This window comes from Saccopteryx bilineata, chromosome 11, assembly GCF_036850765.1.
Source record: "Saccopteryx bilineata isolate mSacBil1 chromosome 11, mSacBil1_pri_phased_curated, whole genome shotgun sequence".
NCBI lineage: Eukaryota > Metazoa > Chordata > Mammalia > Chiroptera > Emballonuridae > Saccopteryx > Saccopteryx bilineata.
The window spans coordinates 36,659,638-36,682,686 of NC_089500.1; the positions used below are offsets into that span (position 1 = coordinate 36,659,638).

The window sequence follows — 23,049 nt, forward strand, 5'->3', positions numbered from 1 at the left end:
CCCCCCTCCTCCCAGACTGCTCAGCCCAATGCCACCACCACTTATTCCAGCTGCACTGCCAACCAGGCCACTGCCTCCAATTATCGCAGCTGGGCCACTAATTCCAGTTACGCCGGAGCCAGAAACGACCCTCTCCGTCACAATCACATTGTGGGCATTTGATAACTCAGGGTGCATACTCAAAGTGCCCATCATGCCAGAAGTTGGTCGGATTACTCTTTCTGTCACTACCACATTTGAAGACTCTCTAGGATCAGGGATGGTCAAAGTGGTGGGTAGGCTTGAACTTGGTGCTATTACCCTTTCTGTTACTATAACGTTTGACCCATCTCTCAAGTCAGACATCTCTAATATTCCATGCAAATTGGCACCAGAGATTGGGCCAAGCACCCTCTCTGTCACCACCACGTTTGAGGCATGTCGCTCATCATGAACGTGGACAGAGGGCTTCAGAGTGCCAGAGGTGGTATAAGACTCTGCCACAGTGACATTACCATAGCCTAGAGGATCAGGAATAGGCATAGGATACTGTACACCAGGTCCCGAGGGATAGGCACTCTCAGAAATGACTGTGGTAGTGCCGTAATGTGAGGAGGTGGGTGGGTGTCCGCTAGCCATGGGCTCTGTTTCCTGCGGAGGGTAAATCGGTTCTGTGCTCTCTGGTGGCCAAGGAAAATCAAGGTCTGGATATGGTTCAACAGTTTTTCCCAAGCTGATATCTGCTAACTTCTTAAATTTAGGACCCAGTGTATCCAAGAAGCTGTCATCGAAGTCTTCTCCAATGAAGCTACAACAGCCCACAGAGCCCGCGGGGGAACCTACACCTTCAATATCATATATGAGCAAACAGTCATTGGATGGGCGTCCTTCGTCTTCAGCTGCATAAGCATATGCTTTCTAAATTTGTAGAGGAGAGAGAAAATGAAATCATGAATACAAAATTAATGATAATACAAGTCTTTCTCATTATTTTTCCTTACAGGGCATTACCAAAGAAGATAAAAAACAAAATTCTAACCTCTACTAGAGATGCTCTAAAAGTCATACAGCTGTATGAAAAAATTTGCTTAGAAATTACTTTAACTGTAATTTCAAAATATATTTTAATTTTTAAAATTTGTTTAGATGGACTTTATAATAGTGTACTTTGGATACCGTAGCACACACACACAAAAATGACATGAATTATTTTGTAATCAAGTTAGAAGGAAGTACTTTAGAAAGCTGAAATTGAAGGATACCAAATTGTGTATTTTTTTTTTTTTTGCTTTGTTTAAAAAGGTAGTTCATAGCTGATGAGTTCATTCAGGATTGTGTTTTTTTGTTTTGTTTTTGTTTTGTATTTTTCCAAAGCCAGAGACGGGGAGGCAGTCAGACAGACTCCTGCATGCACCTGACCGGGATCCACCCAGCATGCCCACCAGGGGGCAATGCTCTGCCCATCTGGGATGTCGCTGTGTTGCATCCAGAGCCATTCTAGCACCTGAGGCAGAGGTCACAGAGCCATCCTCAGTGCCTGGGCCAACTTTGCTCCAATGGAGCCTTGGCTGCAGGAGGGGAAGAGAGAGACAGAGAAGAAGGAGAGGGGGAGGGGTGGAGAAGCAGATGGGTGCTTCTTCTGTGTGCCCTGGCTGGGAATCGAACCTGGGACTCCTGCATGCCAGGCCAACACTCTACCACTGAGCTAACAGGCCAGGGCCAGGATTGTGTTTTCCTTCCTTCAGATTGAGTGATAATGGTGGTTCTATGAAATATATTTTAATATTGCTTTTCCAGCAAAACAACAGAAAAATTTAACTCTAGGTCTATGCCACTTATTAATTAAAATTCAAGGTGACCAAAGACAGTTTTTAAATCTAGGATCTTCTTCAATTCAAAGTGAAGGTCCACTGATATGTGTATTTTTATTTCATCTTTGTTGTTTAGAATAATGGCTTGCAAGCTTTCAGGGTAAGTATCAGAAATGACTTTATTAGCAAATCAACTCATTGTGCCACTTTATTCACAAATATATTTTGAGTCCTTACTATTTTTCAGATATTCTATTAGGAACTTGGCAATGAGGTAATGAACAAAACCAGAAAAAGTCCTTCCCTAGTAAGGCTTACATTTTAGTAGGATGAGATAGAAAATACAGAAACATATTTATCAGGAGGTGTTAAGTGCATGGTCAAGAGATAGAAAGTGATGGGAGATAGAATGATCAAGGATGTCATCTCAAAAAGTGATGTTTAATCAAAGATTTGAATCAAGTGATGGCGAGTAAAACAGATAGAATGTTCTGAGCAGGAAGAGCTTTAAATGTAAAAGTTTTAAGGCAGAATTGTAATTTTTATTAAAATATTCATTGCTAGGGATATGGACAGGAAATATTCTTATGGATTTCAGCAACAGGCGTCTTGTTATAATCTGCTGCTATTTGAGTTTTATTAGTATCTTATTTCAAAGTATTAGCTACCATCTAAACCATTAGGAGAGTTCATGAAGACATTTTAGGCCAGGATGTAGAGAAACATAACTGTATCAGAGACAGTAAATTTCTTAAAGCTTAAGTATCACATGGCATGTAACCATGGTCAATTCTGTCTCTGCCTGGGGATGGCAAAATTTAATTCTTACTGTTTTTTCAAATGTCCTAGAATTCTACTATGGCTCTTGAATGTGTTCTTATTGAATGTTTATTATGCATCTGGAACTGAAATAAGTACTGGCAACATAATGTGGCAAAGATGTGTTTGAGGCACCAAAAAGTGTGATAGATATTTAAACTTAACAGATTTTAGCAATGGTATGTTCTATAAAACATATAGACAAAGTACAGATGGCCCATGGCTTGAAATGGTTCAACTTAAGAATTTTTTTACTTATGGTGGTACAAAAGTGATGTGCCTTCAGTAGAAACTGGCTATGCTAAGCTAGGGCATTCAGTAGGTTAGGTGTATTAAGTGCATTTTCAACTTACAGTGGGCATAAAGGGACATAACCCCATTGTAAGTCAAGGAGAATTTGTACTACAGAAATATAGATAAGGAAATACCAATCTTGTTTTGGATGAAGTCGTTAACAATAAAAACTTCAGAGGCAGTGATATTTGAACCGGGTCTTGAAAGATGGGTAGGGACTCATGGGAGAGATAATTGTATAAAAGCATAGCATAAACAAAGACACGGAGAGCAATAGACCCATAGGAATAAGGCAAAGGCACTTGGCAAGTGGGATTGATAGTAAGGGGTAATTGGAGATATGAGGTCAGGGGTGAGTTTATGAATTAGTTTATTTGCCAGTTAAAGAATTTGGACCAAACACAGATGGGAGCCTTTGGCTATTTTTTAATGAGGGAGTAACAGGCCTAGGTCAGAGCAATGTTATTTAGCAGCACTATGGATCATCAGGCATAAAGACCAGAAGCTAGGAACCTCGCTAGGAGCCTGGAGTGTGGCAGTGGGGGTGTGTGGGAGTGCAGGATGGAGAGGAAGCATGGGGCTAGAGTCCTTACCTGACAGAAGTAACTTTCCATGAAGTTCATATTCAGACCTTCTCTACATTCCCTCATAGAATTTCTTCTTAATATTCCAGAATATTCTGGACATATCTCAGGTCCCGATTTAACTCCTTCGGTTAGTTCGAATCCTGTTCTTTCTTCTCCCATATCTTGCATTTCTCTGTCACCATACTCATTAGTGTAAAGCCCTGAAAGTGTAGATCAAATTAAGTTTACTTTATCTAGTGTATTATAGATTAAAAACCAGTAACTTCCTCTTATGTACGGTTTCTTCATTTCAGTATGCATTTGTGAGCAAAGAAAGAAAATGAAGGTGATACCTAAATTCAAGAACTGTAAATACAATACTGAGTTCAAAATAATATTATCAATTAATGTGGTAATTATTGTTATTACTTATTTGTTGGTAACTATATGTTGTGCTTAAAGGGAGTTCTTATGAGATTAAGAACTATGCTTTAGCGATTTTTATTTTATTATATTTTAAATTAATTTTTTTCAATTATAGTTTACATTAAATATTATTTTGTATTTAATTTCAGGTGGACAGCATATTGATTACATAATCATATACTTTATAGTGTTCCCCCTGATATTTCCAGTACCCAGCTGACATCAAACATAGTTATTATGAGATTTTGATTTTTTTAATTAACAGAAATTGGGGAGAAAATAAACTAAATTCTAAAAGTTAAATAGTATAGCAATACCACAATATGCTAGAAGCACAGGGCCTCTAGGACCCAAGAAGCACGGCTTTCAGAGAAGAAGCCATGGCTGTGGTGAGAGGAGAGGTTTGCACAGGAATCTTGAATTTGCACTTGGATGTGCGGGGCAAGTAGAAGCCTCTAACAGTATTCTTGGTAGGTGAGATAAAACGATGGCCTGGACTATGGAGGTGCCATGCACAGGGAAAATGTTGACACGGGATAGAAGTCCCATGCTTAAATATTTTAAAAATCTTGATTTTAGGGACAGTGTGTTTTCCATACCTCTATTATTTTGGTGTCCCTCATTGTGTTTTGTTCAAGGTTTATGTAAAGCTTTTTGGACTTAATGAGAGAATAAATAAATCCTAGTGGATTTGGCAAGTATTGAGAATTGACTGGATAGCAATGAACAGGAAGATATAAAGAGACTGTATTTCTGCTTTTAAGGTGGGTGAATGTTGTTATTAATAAAAATGGATATATCAGGAGGAGAAGTAATTTTAAAGCTAGCATGTCTAGTCCTTTAAATAAGATTCAGTTCTACCAGTTATAAACACTCCTGTGCCTTTGACATTTTTAAGAGTTCGAACAAGAAAAGTCTAGATTGTAAGCTTGAAGAAGACTGAGAGAAAATTAAGAGAATCAATATTTATTTACCTTGAAAGAAAAGAAAAGATGGTATAACTCTTTTCAAAGATATAAGAAGTTTATAAAAGTGAATTGTTCTCTTTATTAAAGTAGTAGTAGAGTGGTTACTCACTTACTCTGAAATTCTAATCATCCCCTTGTTTCTGCCTGTGAACTGGTCTAGACCCCTGTTGTAAGGCGAGTTGTACTAAGAGTTTTCCTCAAGTGCAAGGAGAAACTCCGACACATGCGCACAACCTCGGATGAGAGCTTCAAAAGATTTTGATAGTGTTTCCTCACTTAGTTTCAATTCAAGAAACTGGATGAATATTTTTAGGTAAAAATTATACTGATGCTGAGAAGAGATGAGATGCAGTTTTTAATTTTGTCATAATAGCAGCTGAGGCCAGGGTGATTTTTAACCATTTATGAGTTGTAGAGGTAGATTCTAGTCTCAATAAATAAGCACAGATGCATCTTAATTGGATGGAACATACAACCTAATTAGTATTTTTTGAGTAAATAAGATTTGCTCTTTAGGATCAAAAAAAGAAAAAAAAAACCAAACAAACCAAAAAACACCACCAAAACTGACTTGTGGTTACAATTCAGAGATTCTTTCCTATTTATAGGTATCCTAATCAAATCATCTACTAAGTACTCTCTAATATTGAGAAAGATTTTTAAAATTCAACATATAAGAATAATAATTACTGTGTTTCCCTTGTCATTTAAAAGGAACAATAGAAACAATTTTAAAGACAAATAAAATAATTGAGAAAAAGTGAGGTATTTAAAGAGAGAACAAACTTCTTTCTGAGTCATTTAAGTTGATAGAATTAAAATAAAAATTGTACCTGAAGTATCAATACATTCGATGACATTCCCATCAACCTGTGGTATACATGGTACAGGAAGGGTGGGTACCTAAAAGACAAGAAACAGTTTTCCATTTGTAATGATTCATTTCTTTCTATAGTTATACATTTGGTTAATTCTCAAATTATCTCAGATTTTTCTGAAGAATATTACTTAGACAACTTTTGAAATCTATTTAAAACAGGAAGTTCATTCAGAAAGCCTTTCCTGGTTACTTTCATCTAATTTTGATATATCTCTAATTTTTCTTTATTTTCCCCATTGGATAGCCCAGAAAAAACATAAAGAACCAAAAAACAGAATAGATTGGTGATGTAGTGGATAGTGTCAACTCAGGACAATGAGGTCCCAGGTTGGAAACCCTGAGGATACAGGTTTGAGTGTGGAGTTGCTAGCTTGAGCATGGGATCATCAACATCATCCCATAGTCACTGGCTTGAGCAAGGGAACACTGCTGGGTTGGAGCCCCCTCCCCATCAAGGCAAATATAAGAAGGAATCAAGTGCCACACTGAGTTAATGCTTCTCATCTCTCTCCCTTCCTGTTTCTCTCTCTCTCTCTCTCTCTCTGTCTCTCTCTCCCCATCTTCTATTTAAAAAAAAAAAGGAACAGCAAAGTGTGGGTGATCACCAATATCTTGCTTTATGTGTAGAAGACTGTTTAGGCGATGACTATAGGCCATTTCTTACAGGTTGGTACACTTACTGGTGGTCCTTCTACTGCCCATGATTGAATTCCTCCATCTGTACATTCAGGAACAGGCTCAAAGCCAACTCCACCACCTGGAGCTCCTCCACAATCACAGCAGATCAACAAAAATGGGACCACTGATGGTGAAAAAATAGAAATATTGAAATTAGCAGTGGGACCAAATTAAAACAAAACAACCAGCCGTTTGTGATTCAATTTGAATCCCTATATAATCCCATTTGATCCTAAAATTATTCTGAAGTTTTCAGAAAATAAACTGAATAATAGTGAGATACCAAAATCAATGTGACTTCAGTGTGTTAGGTTATAATCAATTATAATTTGTTATATCAAATTAGATTACAAATTATATTATACTGTTAAAACAGATGAGTCTTCTCCTGTCATTACTCAGGAAAATGGTAAAGGAGAGAGAAAAGAAAGCTGGAAAGATCAGTTCATGTTTGAGTTTTTGTGTTTCCTCGTCTATCTCTCTATTTTGGTCCTTTTACACTCGCCTGTCTCTTTATTTCAACAGTAACATCTTATTTATCCTTCAAGCAATTGTCCTCAATGAGGCTATTATTTTCCCTAGACATATCGTTTCTTGACATTACTAGTGCACAAACAGAGAACATCACACTATTTAACAATGTTTTTTTCTAGTAATCAATTGTCTTTCTCTTGTTCATCTGTAATACTTTCTAGCCCAGTTTTTAAAAAATATATAATACGATCTTCAATAATTATTTGGAAAAAAAAACAAATGAATGAAAGGAAGGATGTGCAAATTTTTAAGAGAGTGAGGAAGGAGAAAAAGAAAAAAGAAGAAAGCAAGGCAGAAAGGGAGGAACATAGTAAGGATAGTGATAAGAGAGAGGGGATTCCCGAAAAACAAGGGAAAGTGAGTGCACTGTTCCTGCTCCCTGCCTGCACCTCTCCACCTTCTCTCCTGGAGGACTATGTTGTGCCCCAAATGTATTCATAGGACAAGGTGTTGATGAAAAGCCTTCGTGAGATTATGCTGCCAAGAAAGAGTACAATCAGCTCTGATTGTAATTAGTGGTAGAAAGGTGTCTACAATCCACTGTGGTGCCACTGACTGACAGCTGAACTCAGGCTGCTCCCCATCCTCCCTGCTTCCTGCTTACAGGGCCCACAGGCTGCAGGGGGGAGCAGGTGCTACCTCAGACTGCCAAAAGTGCCTGCTGCTTGTCTGTTGGGATACAGACATCTGTGTTTTAAAACGGAAAAGCATTTCCCAGACTATCATTCATTGCAGTTACTAAGATGGAAACGTCACTCACGCCATCACATGACGACCCTTCTGAAACAGCAGTGACCTGGGCAGCTCTTTCAGAGTGGGAACCTGCGCTGAGCACTGGGAAGGGATGAAGAGAGCACCATGCTCCCCTGCTGGCTCCTGCCTCGGAGTTCTGACTCCTCCAGGGGGCTGCGGCCTAATTCTAAGTGCAGTGACTTCAAACTGTGGACTCTCTTAAGCCAAAGGGAAAGCTGTTATTCTCTCCACTCTTTTCCAGAACACATTCTTATATACAAAACATTTTTCCAAGTTTTCTCAACCTGAGACTTGTGTGGTGTGTCTCTGAGATAAAAACGCAGGGCACTTTGGCAGTAGTATGTCCTGTTGTAACTGTCGTGTAAACTCTTGCTGCTTAGAAATGTTTGAGGTTTCTTCTGAGTCATAACTACACAATATTTTAAAATGTGTATGTAAAATAATTTATCTATGGTGTATAGAATACCACTTTTGTTGTTTGCAAATTGTTGTTAATGTTTTAAACTCAGTCGATTGATCCAAAAGCATGATTATTTGTGGTCATTTTTTTTCACTGTAACAAATAAGACATATGTTTTATTCACCACTCCCTGCAAAAAAAAAGAGCAAAGGAGTGAAGAAGGAAAGGAAGAAAATAATTCCAAGTGTTTCACTTTCTTGAAAATATGCCACGTTTAGAAATAGTTTTGAATCTAGAATTATTTGACTTCAAGACCCATATATAATTTATAAATCTTGTATTAACTACACTACCAAAAGGTAGACACCAATATAAAATATACTCAAAGTTAAAGTTATATATTTTTTGCGGTAGAGATCATTGGTACCTGGGTAAATTAAGTTACTTTTTAATTTTTTAAAATATTTTAATTATTTATTTTAGAGAAGAGAGAGAGAGAGAGAGAGCGAGCAAGCAGTGGGGGAGTAGTAGCAAGCATCAACTCTCATATGTGTCTTGACCAGGCAAGCCCAGGGTTTCAAACCAGTGACCTCAGTGTTCCAGGTCAACACTTTATCCACTGTACCACCACAGGCCAGACAATTACTAAGTTACTTTGCAAAATATTTAATTTTAAAGTTTTAAAATGTTGGTTGATAATTTATATGGCCAAAAAGAGGAAATTAGGAGTTTATCTCTTCTCATATCTATATTTTATGTAAAATTATGCACACTTACTAGCATTTTCCTTGTCTTGGTTTATTTTGACAAGAATGTTTGCTTGCTTTTTTTTAAAAACCTTGTTTTTCCTTTCATAGAACTTTCCATGGTCATTATTTCCATTTTTTTTTAGCCAAGAAGAATGAAATCCTATTGCTTAATATGCAGATTTCTTGTTTTTGGAGATTTATTTTCAATAATGTAAAAAGTCACAAATTTAACTTGTGCTATCAGCATGTGCAAAGTTTTTGTGGTTTATGTGAATTCAGTTTTGATCAAAGAATTCAAAAGGGTGAAAGTCATTTTAAATCATAGAAAATTCAGTTTACTAATAATTTAGTAGTTTACTAAATTCTAATATATAATTTAGTCAGTTTACTAAAAAATTAGGCTAAACTATTTTATTACTGTTTATGTATTAAGATAAAGGTAGAAAATTATGTCATATGCAAGTATTCTGAATTCATATTTTATGTATATGTGTTTTAATTAAATAATGTTTGAAGCATCTCTGACACTAAGATTTTGTGATTCTATACTTGAAAAATGGCAATGTTTATGTTAATAGTAATGTTCAGATATTAACCTACTTATTTCAGAGCTCCCCTTTCTCATTCCTCAGAGTGTAGGATATAGTTCATCTTCCCTCTAATTTCTATCATCACCCCAGGCAATGCTGAAGACCACCTAAAGAATCCAGTAGATATTATACCTTCATGGCTAGATCCTTGACTAGGTCGACTCTAGTGAACATAAATGTAGTTTAAATGTTTCCATGTGTGGTGCTTTTTTCCATCATCGAAACAATGTTGTGTGGTAACATGACAAAAGCAAGGTTCCTGCAAAGTTAGGTAACCTTTGAAAGACTCACACAGTTACATTTAGAAACTGAAGTTTAACTTAATGTCTATTCAACTCTCCCTTTCATTAAGTCTTAGCATAGCATGAAATCCTTGCAAGGTCTGGGCTCTATCTTCCTGGTCACAACTGTCACCATGCAGTCCTGCAGATCCTTTCTCCCTTCCTTATTGGAGCCCTTTAATTTCAGTCACCTACACTTGCACTCTTTGGGGGATTTGCACATAGATTTGTTTTCTCCTTGCATTGTGTTCCCTTTTCCTTGTTCACCAGGCAAGTTCTATTAAAACTGAACTCAGAATTTACTTTCTCTATATAGGCTTTTCTGACTATTTCAATCAATTGTTTCTCATTGTCTTCTTCACTCAAATAGCATTTTGAACCCGCCTGTTATGAGACATCCCATTACACTAAGAGTGAATGCAAAAAGTTTTTATCCTCTATTGCCAAGCAGCTGGATTTTTAAAAAGCTTATAAATACAGCACCAAATGTAGAAATATCTTAATAATTGAACAAAATAAGCATTTGTAAAATACATTTTCTCAAAAGATTAAAAAATTTCTCCTCAAAAGTTTTTTGGAGGGTCATGTATAAATTGGACTATTGAAATACTTACATAATAGGACCAAGAATCCCATGATGAGGAGTCCAATGCCAGCAGGACCAAAATGTACATTGTCTGGGAAAAGTGGCACATGGCCTACTTGGCCTGAATTATCAAAGTCATCTCCATTGTCCAATGGATTGGTGGTAGGCTCACCATTGTCAAAGACCCCTGTAGTAGTTTCAGTTTTATCTCCTCCATTCACATTGTTCTCTTTTGTACTAATTTCAGTTTCCCAGCCAGAACCTTCGAGGTCAATAATAACTGTACCAGTACAAGTTCTTTGAAGACCATCTATAACAATGTTCAAAATGGAAGAAATATTTTATACATTTAGTGTAATAATTCTTGGACAATACAAAACTATTTTCTTTTTGCATCAATACTATTTCAACATCTTTATTTCCACCCATTCAGTAACTTCTTAAACTGTTCCTTGTTTATGACTCAGTTTTTAAGTCAAACCATTATGAATATTAGTGCTCCTGAAAAGCTGTTTCATGTGTCAAGAGCATAAACACCCCTTCATGACTGCAACAAAAAAAATAAAATACTTAGGAATAAACATAACAAAGAATGTAAAGGACCTATATAACGAAAACTACAAAGCATTGTTAAGAGAAATAGAAAAAGACACAATGAGATGAAAAAATATTCCTTGTTCTTGGATAGGAAGAATAAATATAATTAAAATGGCCATATTACCCAAAGCAATTTATAAATTTAATGCAATTCCCATTAAAATTCCTATGACATTTTTTAAAGAAATGGAACAAAAAATCATCAGATTTATATGGAACTATAAAAAACCCCAAATAGCCAAAGCAATCCTAAAGAAAAAGAATGAAGCTGGGGGCATTACAATACCTGACTTCAAACTATATTATAGGGCCATGACAATCAAAACAGCATGATATTGGCAGAAAAATAGACACTCAGACCAATGGAACAGAATAGAAAGCCCAGAAATAAAACCACATATATATGGTCAAATAATTTTTGATAAAGGGGCCAACAACACACAATGGAGAAAAGAAAGCTTCTTCAACAAATGGTGTTGGGAAAACTGGAAAGCCATATGCAAAAGAATGAAACTCGACTACAGCTTGTCCCCGTGTACTAAAATTAATTCAAAATGGATCAAAGACCTAAATATAAGACCTGAAACAATAAAGTACATTGAAGAAGACATAGGTAATAAACTCATGGACCTGGGTTTTAAAGAACATTTTATGAACTTGACTCCACAGGCAAGAGAAGTGAAGGCAAAGATAAATGAATGGGACTACATCAGAATAAAAAGTTTTTGCTCAGCAAGAGAAACTGACAACAAAATAAACAGACAGCCAACTAAATGGGAAATGTTATTTTCAAACAACAGCTCAGATAAGGGCCTAATATCCAAAATATACAAAGAACTCATAAAACCCAACAACAAACAAACAAACAATCCAATAAAAAATGGGAAGAGGACATGAACAGACATTCCTCCCAGGAAGAAATACAAATGGCCAACAGATATATGAAAAGATGCTCATCTTCATTAGTTATTAGAGAAATGCAAATCAAAACTACAATGAGATACCACCTCACACCTGTTAGATTAGCTATTATCAACAAGACGGGTAATAGCAAATGTTGGAGAGGCTGCAGAGAAAAGGGAACTCTCATCCACTGTTGGTGGGATTGTAAAGTAGTACAACCATTATGGAGGAAAGTATGGTGGTTCCTCAAAAAACTGAAAATAGAACTACCTTATGACCCAGCAATCCCTCTACTGGGTATATACCCTAAAACCTCAGAAACATGGATACGTTCATAGTGGCCAAGACATGGAAACAACCAAAAAGCCCTTCAATAGAAGACTGGATAAAGAAAATGTGGCACATATACACTATGGAATACTACTCAGCCATAAGAAATGATGACATCAGATCATTTACAGCAAAATGGTGGGATCTTGATAACATTATACGGAGTGAAATAAGTAAATCAGAAAAAAACAAGAACTACATGATTCCATACATTGGTGGAACATAAAAACAAGACTAAGAGACATGGACAAGAGTGTGGTGGTTACCAGGGGTGGGGGGAGGGAGGACGCAGGAGGGAAGGAGGGAGAGGGTTAGGGGGAGGGGGAGGGGCACAAAGAAAACTAGATAGAAGGTGACAGAGGACAATCTGACTTTGGGTGATGGGTATGCAACATAATTGAATGACAAGATAACCTAGACAAGTTTTCTTTGAATATATGTACCCTGATTTATTAATGTCACCCCTTTAACATTAATAAAAATTTATTTAAATTAAAAAAAAAGCATAAACAGTAAACACCATGTAATGTATGTATTGGCCAGTGATGTCTTACAAGCCTCAGTGGAAGCATTCCTAGACTCTCTTTTTTGAATATTTCTTATATTAGACTTAGTTTCTTTTGATTGTTGTTTTACTCTCTTCTTCAATTATGTTTATTATTTTCCTTTTACGGGCTGAAAAAATGAACAGATTTTGAGCAGGATGGGAAATCATTTCTATAAAAGTTTCCTAGTCATAAAGCAGCATATTTCAAACTCTCAACCGGTAACACATAGGAGAGGGAACTGGCACGATTGGAGGTTGGTGGGGGGGGCATTATTTCATAAGAAGGTGAAACACTTTTGTTTCACAAGCAGATATTCCAAGTTTGCTTTTTTGTTGTCTTTCAAAGTTTCAGTGAGTTATTGTGTTCCTTGGCTAAACACAGGGGCAGGGACATTTGTTATTTGTTTACTTAGTTGCTCCTCACTTGCTGTTTATTTTATATAATCAGTGAACCAGCCAACCAGCCAACCAACCAACCAACCAACCAACCAACCAACCAACCAACCAACATTTCAAAAGAGTAGACTAATTTTGACTACACTTAATACAAAAGGTAATACATCAAAACACAGCTACATTTAGATCAGCAGGTGCCTGGGGCTGCAGAAGAGCTGTAGCATTGACTGCAAAAGGGTGCAGGGTAATGAATATGTTCTAGATCTTGTTTGTGGCATGTGTACAGGATGTATACACTTGTCAAAACTCAAGCTTAAATACACTTAAAAGGGTATATTTATTATATATACATTATACCTCCATAGAGTTGAATAAGAAATACATTTGAACCTCTATTTGTGTCCTTATCTTGCAACAAAATTGGTCCATTAAAAGCTATCAAAGTTACCTGCCCTGGCCAGATAGCTCAGTTGTGCAAAGGTTGTGAGTTCAATTCCCGCTCAGGGCACATACAGGAACAGATCAATGTCTCTGTCTCTTTGTTACTCTCTCTCCCTTCCTCTCTCTATAAAATCAATAAATAAACTTTAAAAAAGTAAAAAATAGCTATCAAAATAATAAGATAGTCTCTAAGAATATAACAAAAATTAGTATATGTGATAAAGTAATAAAAAAGACATTTTATTTCCGTTTTTTTTGTGTGTGACAGAGACAGAGAAAATCAGAGAGAGGGACAGATAGGGACAAGCAGACAGGAAGGGAGAGAGATGAGAAGCATCAATTTTTTTTTTGTTGCAGCACCTTAGTTGTCCATTGATTGCTTTCTCATATGTGCCTTGACCAGGGGGCTACAGCAAACCAGGTGACCCCTTGCTTGAGCCAGTGAACCTGGGCTCAAGCTGGTGAGCCTTGCTCAAACCAGATAAGCCCACGCTCAAGCTGGCAACCTCAGGGTTTTGATCCTGAGTCCTCCACGTCCCAGTCTGACACTCTATCCACTGCACCACTGCCTGGTCGGGGTATTTCCATATGGTTTGAACAGGAAAATTCATGAGTAGAAATTGCTCACTACAGAAAAACCATATGACTGAAAATTCCAGATGTGATTTTTTTTCTTCCTTTAGAGATAAGATAGCCAAATATTAGCAGCTACTATATAAGAGAGTTTCTTAAAAAACATATGCTATTAGACTAGACTTTGGTGGTGATAATAATTCTTGCTGCAGTGTAGGAATGATGTCGATGGAACATTATTTTCTTTTATATCCCACTAGCAATTATTTACATGTGGTTTTTGCTGAAGCAATTTTTAAATATCATGATAACCTTTTTTTTTGCTATATATTCCCTCATCTTTATTGAGATACTATAATTGATATGTAACATGGTATAAATGATATACAATATTTTGGTTTGACATACTTATTATAATATGATTCGATCACAGGGTTAGCCAACATTTCCATCATGTCACATTGTTTTCATTTCTTTTTCTGTGGTGAGAACATTTAAATCTACTCTTTAAAGTATATAGTACAGTATCATTATCTATAATCTCAATGCGGTGTGTTAGGTCTCCAGAACTTATTTAATTAGTACCTGAAGGTTTGTACTTTTTGACCAACATCTCCCATTTCTCCCATTCACCAGTCCCTTTCTTATAATCTTAAATGCTTTTGAGCTATGTAGAGTGCTTTTAATATATATTTTGAACACTTAATCTTTTAAATGTATACAACCCATATTTATGAAGCCCAGTTTGCTGCAAAAGTCATTATAGCATATATATGATGAAAGATGTGACTTACTTTTCAAATTATATGCACTCTGCACTACTACTATCTATAAACTCAGAGAATCTAAAGCTAAATATATTTTGTCCAACTGCAAGGTAAGAGAAGTAACAATATTTATGTGCCTACTATGGCACTTTACACATGTCATACAGTGTATGATTTTCTCCACAACTTTTTGAATTAATACAATCTACCTTGTTATTAATTATTACTAGTAATATGATTGGATTATTTATTTACATTATAAATAGTTGGATATTGTGTTTGATTTGAAAAGTATAGAATTATATAAAGAACCAAAACAAAAACAAAGGCAAAACCAGACCCCTGGTAGCATCACCTGAGAACAACCTCTTGTTGATCTTTTGTTGAATTCTCTATTGGTCTTAATTACAATGCCTAGCATTTATAAGTTATTTGTCACATTGATAAATCACTTTGCAATTCTTCCATATTGAAAAATGTCATTAAAATAGTTTCTGAGTGTTACATAATTTCATATCAAGTGCATGATGTCTTACCTACCTAGCTATCTATTTTTGATATTGCTTTCAATATTTATTATAGATAAGCTATAAGTAACATCTATGGGCATTCATATTTGACGTTATGTTATTATCTCTATTGTATAAATGAGAGCTCTTTTTACATCAGATTTTGTCCATTGCTATAACCCTAGAACCAGGCACAATGGCTGACATTAGGTTAGGCTTCCATATACAGTTTCTGAGTAAATGAATAATATCCCTGGCAATACATAACAGAGACCAATTTAAATCCAATCTATGATATCAAAGCCCATGACCTTTCATGCCAGCTATGCTAATTTTGTTATTGGCTTTGTTGTTATTTTTATCATTATTATCACATGTAATATTTATCCCAGATATGAGAGAAAATGCGTGCTTTCTGTTTGCCAAAAGCCTAATAATTTTGTAAGCAAGGTTCCACTTTTCCCTTCATGTCTCCAATTAGGCATGATGTTGGATGAAAGAAAAGAAGTAAACAAATAATTATTTAAGATAATTTTAGCACTGAATCAAAATAAACTTTATCTATAGATGGAATTACATTTTTATTTGTAATATATACTTTTACACCTACATTTATTTTGACTTATTATGAAAAAGACACTATAACTTTGGTTTTAGTTAAAATTCTGAATTGTTGAATGGCTTTGAAGAAATAGTTTATTATTGTTATTATTTTAATCTGTAAATCAGATGGAAATTGCCAAGCTTTTTTTAAGGATAATCAAAATGGGGGGAAAAAAGAGGGAGAAAGAAGGGAGGAAGAGCAATTGAAGTTGCAAGTATTACTTAGCAGAGGTAGCCTCAAGGAGCTCTCCTTCTTTAGTGACAAGTCTAATTTAATTTTATTGGATTTGAAAAGTAATATAAGCATGTCACCTCCAAATTGTTTACATAAAGTTTTTTTTTTTCAAGTGAGAGGAGAGGAGACAGTCAGACTCTTGCATGTACCATGACTGGGATCAACTTGGCAACCCCCATCTGGGGTCAATGCTTCAAATCAACTGAGCTATTTTTAGCACCTGAAGCTGATGTGCTTGGACCAACTGAGCTATTCTCAGCACCTGGGCCACCAATGCTCAAACCAATTGAGCCACTGGCTGTGGGAGGAGAAGAGGGAGAGTAGGGGGAGAGAGAGAGAGAGGGGCAAGAAGCAGATGGTCACTTCTCTTGTGTGCTCTGGCTGTGAATAGAACCTGGGATGTCTGCGCACTGGGATGATGCTCTATCACTGAGCAAACTGGCCAGGGCCTGTTTACACAAAGTTTTACATGAGTTTCCAGAAGATTATGTAAAGTTAAGTTAGCTTGGCTTCTGGCCTAACTATTTGGAAATAATTTTACAGTACATACAATTTTAAAACTTTATTTATTTACATTAATAAGAACAAATGTTAACTGAAAGTTAAAGTACTTTACATGTAATAACTCCTTAAACCCATATTGTTATTATTCCATTTTGCAGAAGAGAAGACTGAGGGATAAATGTGTGGTATAAGATACCAATCCAGTCTCACTCTAGAGCTCATGGTCTTATCCACTAAGTTATACTGCCTTTCATATCATCAAAGATCTGATTCTATAATACCTAATGTGATAACTTCTGTTGGAAAAAGCATTACTTCAAAATATAATGGTTAAAATGTTAATTTCTGAGTGTATATATATATATTCCTCTGGAAGAAGGAAGTGAAATTGGTCTCTTACCGTCTATAGATAGAATTGTTCCTTGGTATTTTCCATCAAGCATCTTATATTGCTCCATGGTCACTTTATTTTTCAAAGTAATTATGCCTGTATGTGAGTCAATAGCGAGTAGATCACCTGGATTATCTCCCATTACATATCTGTATTTGAAAGGTGACAGTAAAAATTAATGTCAGCTCTCTAGCATGAAGAGTCCAAGAGAGATTTCATTTATAAAACATAGGTTTCCAGTCACTATTTATAACCCCTGGATATAGTTTTCAGTTATTACAGACAATCTTTTTTTTCTGGGAAGTCCCAACTGTTTGAGAACATTCAGAAACAGACAAAGATGTAAATTTAAGAAAAAGAAATTACTGAGCAGCTATTTCCAATGGAATGTCTTTTGTGCACACTTGGATGTCAGAATAATCCTTTGACATTTGCAGTCTCATTTTCATTTCAATTTGGTAGCTAGCATCAGAACTATCCTGGAAGACCCTGATGCTTGGACTTTCTGAGCTCATTAGTAATACTGAATTATTCTCTTACCAAAGAAGTTACTTCCTCACCAGCCTGACCATCATCCTTTTCCTATTCCCACTCTCCCCTTTCCACATTCACAATGACTTTACAGAACTTCTTTGAATCCCAAACTATTCCCACTCTCCCCTTTCCACATTCACAATGACTTTACAAAACTTCTTTGAATCCCAAACTACATATGTCCTTTTTTTGTGCTTCTGTCCTATCTTCTATTCTCCTTCTCTCTTCATCTTTTGCCTTGATGGTTTTTTTTTCTTATTTATATTTGTTAAAGAAATTCTGGTGAGTAACTCTTTGTCTTAGGCGTTATACTAAACTCAGGGAATAGAACTTGGAGAGGACACAGGAATTGAGGGTTGAAGGTAATCTACCCTCAGTAAACTCATATCTGTGGGGTAGAAGATATGAGTTTATCAGTATGATAAGAGCTATAACAGAAATACATATTGGGAGAAGAATTCAGAGAAAGAACTTTTAAAACTCATTTGTAAGGTCTTTCCCCCACTGTTGTTCTTGATGACAAGCACATGTGTAGAACACATGCTCCTATCTACACTGTTTTTTTTTTAGATCAAGTAGAAACATTAGGATATACAGAGTTTTAAAAATTATATAGCATGATTTTCCTTAATCTTACACATTTTTCATATCAATGTTGTTATTGGCCAAAAATAAGTGCTGATTAAAGTAAAGAAAGTAACTGAATCTAATTGACTTCAACATGGGCAAATTTGCAATGGGAAAATCAGTCCATAAAATCCTCCAGGGTAAATTACCTTGATGTGCAATCAGCTAATTGGTCAATAAAATATATAAACACCGGAGTGTCAAACTGTAAAGATACAATATTTTTACATTTTACAACTTGACACTTTTACACTTCTCATTTTGCACAAATTTTTATTATTTTCTTGAGTTAAGCACTCTGAATTAAGTAATAATTCAGTAGTTAGTACTTTTATGATTACATGAAGGTTTTGAAATAATGAAAAATGTTTTAATTCATACTTCAAAATTCTTTTAAAGAACCTAGGTACTTAATTCAATAGGTGATGAAATTAGTTAGGAAAACATCAGTCTTACCTAACACTTGTTGAAGCTAGACCAGTGTCCAGATCAGTAGCTATAAAATCTCCCACTTTATAATTTTGTCCCATATTACTAGTTACTACATATGTCTTTGAACCTGGACGGAACACTGAGCCTTCAATTACATTTAACACAATCACAGAAATTGCAGTTGCTGTGAGCTTATATTGAGACATAATTGATTGATGAAATTCAGCTTTATTTCTAACACCGATACTAAGTTGCAGATTCTTCATAGCTTCATAATCTAGGGGCTAGAAGATACAAAGGGAAATAGTTTTACTATAAGAAGAAAATAATTCTAGAAGAAAAATCTTTTGGTAACAGGCAAAAATAAATATGCCTTTTTCCTTAATTAAATGTAAATACTACAATGTATTCTTACTTTATTTTTAATCTGATACAAACACATACAAATATATATAGTAAGAAAAATCCAACGGTCTTATATCCTTTGTTGAAAAAATTGAAAATGTATGACATGAATCTTAACTGTCCACTAAATTAAAAATTTAAAATAAATGTAAATGGCCAAACCTTTACATTTTGTAGTGCAAAGACAGTTTATATTAGCCTGTGTCATTTCATTTTTTAAGAAACTAGTTCTACTTATACAAAGTGTGGGTAGTTTTCATCACTTGACTGGTTTTATCCATTAAGAACTATGTAGGAGAATTTTACTTCTATACATATGACATTTTTTCAATAAGTCAAGTATTAAAATGTAGCATATAAATAATAAAAAGAAATTCTTATTTTTCAATATATTCTGGAATAAATTATGTCATTAAAAAAATAATCAAGTAATTCTTTTTGTTATAAAAGGTGGTGTCAATATCCACTAATGAAATCCACAAACAACTATGCATTTATGCCAAATATATTTTTCTAAATTTTCATATGAGAGTAATTTAGATGACCATTGATTCACACATATCTAAAATTTTTAGTCTTTGCCATAATGTTGGCTATATTTGCAATTCCAAGAATGGCTATAAAATCATGTGAGCATATACATTATACACAAACACACATACATATTACATATAGTATATAATCATAAAAAAGAAACATTATATATATTCTGCCATGTCATGGAGAAAAATCTAAATCATTTCCATTTTACAGTGAGGGTTATTGAGGACAGTATGAAGTAGTTTTTTTGTGAAATAGTTTAAGACTTAGTTTTCCTAACATGGAATTGTGGTAGTACAGTGGAAAGAATATGGACTTAATAGTTAGAGAGAGACAGGTTTGAATGTCAGCTCTATCTCTTACTAGTCATAAGAAATTGAGGATATTACCTGCTCTCTCTGAACGTCAATGTATTTATCTGCAATATGGGCACATAAACTACTGCAGGGATGTTGTGAGGAATAGACTGAAGCCTCTGCACATGGCCTCACTAGATGCAAGCTATAGACATGGTGACACTTTATGAAGACATGAAACAAATGATCACACATTCCTATGATGATGGACTTTCTTAGAAGTCTATTTCTGAGGACTATATTGAAGAAAAGAGTGAAAAAGAAATTCTACTTTACTACGAAGAATCCATAGTGCACACATCCCATACAGTCCATGCACAGCTATTGCAGATTATAAAAATAGACTCGGTAGGTCTTGTAGCACAGGGTGAAACTTTCGCCATCAGCTCCCTAGGAGACAGATATTTTCTATTTTTCTTTTACATCTCAGAGGAAATTCTACTGCAGGTAAATTTTGCAGATCAGTAATGTAAGGGGGACACTGGAAAACTCAAGTGACTTGGACCAAATCTCTAGTGCATTTATGGTCATAATACACTTTGGTTTTGAGTTAAAAATTCTTTTAATTCTTATGATCTGTGAGGGAGTACTGTATTGATAGAAGAGTTGTGAGTTAAAATTTAATGCCTGTTTCATGAAATTATATAAGCAGAAAAACTCTCTATGAAAAAGCTCTATATCATATACCATTTTCATTTATTTTTATTTTTTTATATTTTTATTTGTTCATTTTTAGAAAGAGAGGAGAGAGAGCAAGAGAGAGAGAGAGAGAGAGAGAGAGAGAGAGAGAGAGAGAGAGAGAGAAGGGGGGAGGAGCAAGAAGTATCAGCTCCCATATGTGCCTTGACCAGGCAAGCCCTGGGTTTTGAACTGGCGACCTCAGCATTCCAGGTTGATGCTTTATCCACTGCACCACCACAGGTCAGGCCATCATATACTATTTTAAAAAAGTAATTTTTATTCTTTCACTCATTCAAGTTTGTGAAATCTTAACATTTTGTTTTAAGATTAACATTTGGAAAAAGACTAAGAGAACAAAATATTTAGGATAATTAAACCATACCTTAATAACTTTTAAAATTCCCACATTTGTTTTTTCATTCATTTCTATTTCAAACCAATTTCCTTCATTTCCAGAGATAAAGAAAATCATTCCCAACCAGTTAGCTGAATACTCCTCATCCAAGTCAATGACTCTAATTTGGAGCAAATTTGAATGGAGAGCATTTTCTTCGATTTTTAATTCATTCTGAAAAAAGAAGCAAAAAAAAAAAATTCTTAACACAAACAGTGTGAGTGAGAGAACTATACTAGACTTATGTGGAATGTTTATAGTTATTCATTATTTAGAAAGGGGATCTGTGTTGATATTTTCACTTTTCATTGTTCAAATATATCCCCCCTGTGTAATATATAAACAATCACAGACAAAGTACATGTCTACATTTGGGTCGTATGTGATGAAGGATAACATATACATCTGTAAATAGGGTTGTTCAAACAAATTTTTGAATGTGATGAATTTAAAGCTATTAATTTCAAAGACAAATACTTACTGAAGAAAGTTCCAGGTAGGGGATGTTATCATTGACATCAAGGATTTTAATGCTGCATTCACATTCTGCTGACATGCCATCTGACCCGCCATCTCGGTCTGAGCCTCTTACAGCAAGAGCATAATGGCTATATTGCTAAAATTATACATTACAAACAGTATCACAATTGACATAGACAGTCCTTATTCTGTCTCATGCAAAGTTCTTTTAAAATGTTGGCTCAACATTTACATAAATCTATGGTGGAGACAATTAATATTAAAGAAAATAAAAAGTTAATATTTTTACATTAAGTTATGGGACTGCATAGCATGTTAGAAACTAGGTAATGCTGATTCTAATTTGATTAACAATCACTATTGGTTTTCTTATTTGTAAATGAAAAGATTGATATGGATGTTACTTAATTTCTATGTATCTGTTGCTGTGATTCATTTCCTAAGGTAATCAGTGGCTGTCAGTAGATACGACATAGGGAAAAAAAAAGATTTCTGTTGTCAAATGAGCTTAGGATATACTAGGTTAAAGAAAGATAAACCAGTTTCTTAGCCTGTAAAAATTCTTAGAGCCTTGCCCATGTTCAAATGCATTGAACTCATCAAGATGGGGGATATAACAGCAAATGTCTTTTAAATTTATTTCATTATACAATCAATTTTTTAAAATGGAGCTTTTGCCTATACTTTATGTATATTTTTATGTACTCTTAGAATATAGTTTTGTCAATTTCAGGTAAATCTTAAGTAAAATTAAATGAAAAGTGACAGTATAAAATATATGTGAGAAAACTCCATATATTTATTTTAAAGATTTTTATGTCACTACCATTATGTGAAAGGTTATGTAGTTAAAATTTTAAAATATAGTTCCCTTTTTTTTTCTTTCTTGGGTACCCTTCTTTTAGAATCAGTTCCTATAAACTAACCAATTCAAAGAAAAAGAAATTACCTCTCTGTCTAGAAAACTATTCATTGTTCGAATTTCTCCTGTGTATCTGTTGATAATAAACATGGGTGAATCAGAAGGTTCCTGGCTTATGATCTTGAAAGCTATTTTTGAATTCAAATTATTTGGTTCATCTGCATCAGTAGCATTGAGTCTCATTACCAGTGTATCTAGAAAGCAAGAAAAGTTGATTTTAAATGGACAGTTTGCATTTTTGTTATAGTATAGTGTATTACTTTTCTAACAAGATGTTAGTTGGTTTGTATAACATGCACTCTATCATTTTTCCTTTCTACTTCTTCAGCATATTAATGTGTTATCTTCTTATTCTATGTTTGCATTCACAAAAGACCACATTTTACCGAGAACCTAGATATTGCTGATAGAAAACAAAGAAATATTTTATTCTGCCTTTCCATTTCATAGTATAATGCTTTTTTAAAAGGCTAATGTGGTGAAATGAAATGATATTAGGGATAGTTAAAATATTGCCATTTACAGTAATCCATAAGGAGGCTATTTTACCTTTAGATGATCAGAGCTC

The 23,049-nt window shown here is 34.9% G+C and overlaps 1 protein-coding gene across 1 annotated transcript in view; it reads right to left on the reverse strand.

The window, feature by feature from the left end:
* DSG1 (desmoglein 1) overlaps positions 1-23,049 on the reverse strand; it is a 39,507-nt gene that overhangs the window by 2,049 nt on the left and 14,409 nt on the right. Inside the window, 10 exon segments of the mRNA XM_066246788.1 lie at positions 2-897; positions 3,497-3,690; positions 5,697-5,766; positions 6,424-6,545; positions 10,343-10,624; positions 17,120-17,259; positions 18,728-18,987; positions 21,068-21,253; positions 21,561-21,695; positions 22,509-22,675. Of these exon segments, the coding sequence (XP_066102885.1) occupies positions 2-897; positions 3,497-3,690; positions 5,697-5,766; positions 6,424-6,545; positions 10,343-10,624; positions 17,120-17,259; positions 18,728-18,987; positions 21,068-21,253; positions 21,561-21,695; positions 22,509-22,675 (2,452 nt within the window).